Source organism: Neophocaena asiaeorientalis, unplaced genomic scaffold (assembly GCF_003031525.2).
Source record: "Neophocaena asiaeorientalis asiaeorientalis breed wild unplaced genomic scaffold, Neophocaena_asiaeorientalis_V1.1 scaffold70, whole genome shotgun sequence".
Lineage (NCBI taxonomy): Eukaryota > Metazoa > Chordata > Mammalia > Artiodactyla > Phocoenidae > Neophocaena > Neophocaena asiaeorientalis.
In genome coordinates, this window is record NW_020175410.1 from 2,543,850 (window position 1) to 2,549,849 (window position 6,000).

The window sequence follows — 6,000 nt, forward strand, 5'->3', positions numbered from 1 at the left end:
TTTGCTATTTTATTACTGAGCTAGGGTTTGCTCATATATTGTAGAAACAAGTCCTTTGTTAGATATATGTGTTCTGAAATTTTTTTTTCAAATCTGCAGCTGGCTTATTTATTTTCTTAATAGTCTTCTATTTTTCTTTTTGATGAGCAGAAGTTCCAATTTTGATGAAGTTTAATTTACCTATTTTTTTTAAACCTTTGATGGTTCATATTGGCTTATGTTGAGGTTATGAAGATATTGTCCTGTATTTTCTTTTAGAAGGTTTATAGCGCTGCTTTAATGTTAAAGTTTAGTTTCAAAAAATTTTAGTTTTAAAGTTAAAATTCAGTTAGACCTAATGTTCATGTTTGGTGTGAAGTAAGGGTCAAGGTACTTTTTTTTATATGAATATCCATCTAGCTGTTCCATCATCATTTTTTGAAAAGACTTTTCTTATCTCATTGAATTGCTTTTGTCCCTGTTGACCATAAGTGTGTGGATCTCTATCTATATTCCTATTTCCCATTGTTCTGTTGTGTAGCCCTTAGTCAGCATGTCACTATCTTGATTCACTTGATCTTTAGCAACTCTTGAAGTCAGGTCATGTAAATCCTTCTCATTTGTTCTCCCTTTTCAGGGTTGTTTGGGGTATTGTAAGTCTTTTTTATTTTTATGTAAGTTTTAGAATCAGCCATGTTAATATTTAAAACAAAGCTACTGGTATTTTTATTGAGATTGTATCTGTTATATAGAACAATCTGTGGAGAATTTACATTTTAATGATATTGAATCTTCCAATTCATGAACATAATACATCTTTTCACTTATATAGGTTTTCTATAATTTTTCTTGATGAAGTTTTATATTTTTTGCACAGAGGTCTTGTCCAACTCTTGATAAATTTATCTTATATATTTAGGTTTTTGGATGTTATTGTAAATGATATGTTTTATGTTTCATTTTCTAATTGTTCTTCACTAGTATGTAAAACTGCAACTGACTTTTTAATCTGACCACATCACTAAATACATATACTTATGTATACTTATATATAAACATATATGTCTTAGTATTTATACGTTATATAATTTCTAATATAAAACATATAACCTATATGTTATATAAGATCTAATTATATAGTTATATAAGTTCTAGTATAAGATATAATACATATGGTATATATTCTAATAATAAGATATAGATAACATATCAGTTACATAAGTTCTAATACGTATATACATAATGTAAATTCTTATATAAAATATGTATATATATACGTTCCAATTCTTTTTGATGATTCAATAGAATTTTCTAATTGTACAAACATATCATTTGTAAGTAAAGATAGTTACATGTGACAACCCATCACTGCTTCTTTGTGGACAGACAGAGCACCTTTCAGTGCTACCATCCCTGTCACACACCCCTTTCTTCAATTACTGCTGTTGCTGCTGCCTTTCATCAGCATGGATTCTGTGAAGCCCCTTTTTTCTTGGGTCACTAGCATCTGATTAATCATCTGGGCTTGTGTTTCTGATTGGTAGAGGCTGGGTCATGTGCAAACCCTATTTTCAAGTCAGGCTAGTAAAGGAAGGTATCTGGCCTTTCATCTGTTATTGTGCTTTATAAAGTCTGGCTTTCAGAATTTAGGAAGATGTTTCAGATGCTGCCCAAAATGAATGACAGGTACCACACACCCACCCCACCTGTGTGTACGTCTTTGAGCTCATGTTTCCAACAAGATTTACCAGTAGACATAGGTAAATGTCCATATACCTGAGCTGTATGAAATGGTTTAGCAGTCATTTACTCCAATAAGGATTAACAGAGTCACAAGCATCCCTCATTCTAAAATATAGTTAGGTTTTGGAAGTCCTTGCCTTGTTCCTGGTACTTAACCCCTTCTCTGAATGGTGTATGAATTTTTGCCACTTAAAAAGGTATTTTTACCATTTTATGCTACACTAGAAAATCTTGAAATGCTTAGTATCCATGTTGTGGTAAGTTTTTTTGTTTGTTTCTTTCGTTCTTTCTGAATTTTATTCTCATTTAATATATAACAGAGAACAGTTATCATGGTTTGCAAATCAAGATATTTACATTCTTTAGCAAACCTAACATTCTATCCTTTAATTCAATAGGTATACATTTCCCCTTATGTTTCAACATCTTTAAAGTCTGTTTCCATTTTACAGTGAATAGAACACGTTAGCTAGATTGGCAGCATTTTTTTCCTTTTAGTGATGTGCAGACTAGTTTTGCATCTTATAAATATCTTAGAATTTTTGAAATATAATACTTATTTTTAAATATAAAAATAACAATGAGTTACAGATTAAGGTCATTGCATAATTATGTCTCCTAGTTGTCAATGTCTTTGGTTAATATTATAGACCTCAGACATCAAGACTCTCCAGGAAATTATACAAACCCAACACAAACCCTCATTTCCACTCCTCTATTTTTACAGCTGTGTCATTCTTCTCTGTTTATCTCAAAACGGCACCTGCAGCCTCTTCTGTAGTCTCCTGGTGGTGTGTGAATTATACAAGGGAATCCTCAGGCCAGGCATGGACCTCTGCCATCCTGCTTTCCTGAGCTCCCTAGCACAGAGCCAATAGTGTCTTTTTCCTCATTTGATTAGTTCAAAGAGTGGTTACCCTATGAAACTACATCTCCGATTTAAACAAATACACCATTATACCCATGATAATAATGCCATTTATGTCTTTGCATCCCCTATCAGGAAAATTCCCTTATTTTGCACTAATTTTTCCTTTCCCATACTGCTTAAGGATTAATCAAAACAATGGCTTATATTTGTGTAGTGACCTACAGCTTTTGATCCACCTTTGTGTGTATCATCTCACTTTCACAACAAATGTGTCTTTTTTTAAAAAATTTTCATTGGAGTATAGTTGATTTACAATGTTGTGTTAGTTTCAGGTGTACAGCAAAGTGAATCAGTTATACATATACATACATATATCCAGCTGACTTACAACATTATGTAAGTTTCAGATGTGCAACATAGTGATTCACAGTTTTTAAAGATTATACGCCATTTATAATTATTATAAAATATTGGCTATATTTCTTGCCTTGTACAGTATATCCTTATAGCTTATTTTATGCATAGTCGTTTATACCTCTTAACCCCTATCCCTAACAAGTGTGTGTCTTATGACAGGGTGATTATCCTTATTTTATAGATAGGAAAACAGCATTTGACTAAGCTCACATAACAGTGAATGGTAGATTCAAAATTATAATTGATTTCCAGACCTCTGAATTAGTTATTTCTTCTTATCCACCCTGTCCTTTCATATTCAGACTCTGAATGTCTGAATTCCTTCTCTTCTGTTATTTTGAATTTCCATTTAATGATCTTGTAATACAAAATTGAACAGACAATAGCACTTTTTAGTGTTTTCTAGCTATATAACAAAAATTGGTAGAATTTATATCTGATATCCAGTATTTTTATTAATGATTAATTCATCTTTAAGCTTGAGAAATGTTCCCAAAATCAATTGCTTTGAGGAGGGGAGGGATTTAGTAGTATTTGTTTTTGACAGAAAATAAATTTTAAAGAATATGTCTTATTCTAGCATTGATCTTACTCACCTATAATCTTTTTTTCAACACCTCTTTTATTTCTAGTTATGTTTCGCCTCTATGACACGGATGGAAATGGCTTCCTGGACAGCTCGGTAATTTTTTTCTTCAAATTTTCTGTGAAAATTTCAAAGTAGTTTGTTCTGAAAAATGCAATGAATAAATTTATAGCTATTACCACAGAAGATACAATATAATTTCCATGCACTCACACAGCATTTTTATCATCTGACTTTTTGAAAGCAAGTGATCTGAGGAAACTGTTAGGATTACAGTTTCTATTGAATAATTTGACTACAAAAAAGTGACTTTTTTATGTACAGAAAGATAAAAAAGACTTCAACCCTGTCTGAATAAAATATAAGAGAAAGATGAGACCATTGATGTAAAAAGAAAAAAAATGTGTGTGTGTGTGTGTGTGTGTGTATATATATATATATATATATATATATATATATATATACACATATATAGGAAAGTATCAAGAATACAGGTAGAATTTAAAGGAATTATGAAGTTGATTCAATCATTTTATTATTTTCCCACTTTTTAAGTACTGTTACTCACATACGTTGATGAAATGGGTAATTATATTTAAAACTGCTTTGGCAAACTTCCCTTCTCATCCGATTTTAAATCCAACTTGCACTCTATCTATAATTTTACTCATAAAAATCAATAGAAGAAAAATAGCATCTCACAGAAAGTAATAATTAAATGTTTATTTTATTTGTAGTATATGCAAATCATTGACAGTTTTCAGAGGAGAAGTTAGACTCTTAGTTCTCAAATCAGGGCCTCCTGAGTATATCCATCTCAGTTTCCACCAATGATGTATTTTCTATTTAACATTTTGTATATTATATCGTGTCCTGTTTTATGAAGGTAATATAAGAATATTAACAAAAGAGTAAGTGTCACATTATGGAAATTTTGAAGTACATAGGTACATGTAAAAACAAATGTTTTGATATATTTAATATTGATTACAATAAACATTATTTCTGATAATGAGTTTCTCTCATCATCTGATATGTCTCTCTATGGCAGAACTCAAAGACTATTACAAGCAAAGCAGTGAAGTTAGAGACATATTTATGTAACACTGAGTAGGATAATGGTGCATTCGTTTCTCCAGAGAGAGATAAAAATATATAATTCCTACTCTAGGAAATGACCACCAATCTGAATTGTTGCTGTGATTGTGGGATTTCTTATGTTAGGGTCTTTCTAATTTTTCAAATGCTGTTATTTTTAAGTGCCTAGTAGTGTTCAGTTTTCCACTTAGGAATATTAAACAACATGATACATTTGCTCATTTTCTGGTAGCATTTCACGGCTAGAAGTTTAGATTTCTTCTACATATGTCAATGTGCTTATTGTAACATTTCTGACTACACTAATGCAAATTATATTTTTAATGCAGATTTGTTTTCTTTTTCTTTTTAATTAAATTAAAACAATGTTTCTTTGCTAGGCTCTTAGCCATGGGTTGGCAGCTGATTAGAAAATTTAGTCAAATGCTTTTCTTGGTCTCTGGCCATTTTTTGGTTAACATATAGTAGATTACTAGCAATATTTATAACTATATTCCCAATATTAAACAATGAGCTGAGGATAAATAAGTTTGTTTATGATTAAATTAGTCTTTTTTAAAATAAAGGTCTGGATTTAATTTCTATGATTTTCTCCATATAACTTACTGCCCCAGGATATTTCCTTCACTGTCAGGTAGGAAGCACACCTTCTGATATCATTTGTCTTTGAAATTTAAAGGCTGTGTTCATATACTGGAGATACAACAGAAGAAAATTAATACTTTGAGAAATGACCAGTATGTCTAATAATGCTAGTTAATGTTTATTGATCACTTGTGCCAGATAAGATAAATGTATTTCATGTAACAGCATATTTAATCTTGGTAGCAACTCTATGAACTAGGTACTATTACAATACCCATTTTACTGTTGAGGAAACTTAGAGAGGTTAAATGACTTATCTAGTACCACATGTGTACACAATAGTCCACCAAAAATAGCTTCTGTTCCTCCAAACATATCCAGAGACTTTAACAGTTCCAAACCATTAAGGCATATATAAGCAAAGATAAAGTAACTGGAAGATTAGTTACACACACACACACACACACACACACACACACACACACACACTTCTAGCCTCTAATTGCAAGGGATTAGTGTTTAAAATAAAGGTTAGTTACACACACACACACACACACACACACACACACACACACACTTCTAGCCTCTAATTGCAAGGGATTAGTGTTTAAAATTTTTTCTCATCTGTAATAAACACATTTATATTTGCATTGTTTCTGTGATGAACTGTGTTAAATAACATTTTCATGATTTCATATATATATATATATATATATATATA

The 6,000-nt window shown here is 31.0% G+C and overlaps 1 protein-coding gene across 6 annotated transcripts in view; it reads left to right on the forward strand.

The window, feature by feature from the left end:
• DGKB (diacylglycerol kinase beta) overlaps positions 1–6,000 on the forward strand; it is a 639,375-nt gene that overhangs the window by 131,187 nt on the left and 502,188 nt on the right. For all 6 annotated transcript variants that reach the window (XM_024767053.1, XM_024767055.1, XM_024767059.1 and 3 more), the window contains one exon: positions 3,643–3,692. In XM_024767053.1, coding sequence (XP_024622821.1) covers positions 3,643–3,692 — 50 coding nt within the window. The remainder of the gene's footprint in view (positions 1–3,642; positions 3,693–6,000) is intronic.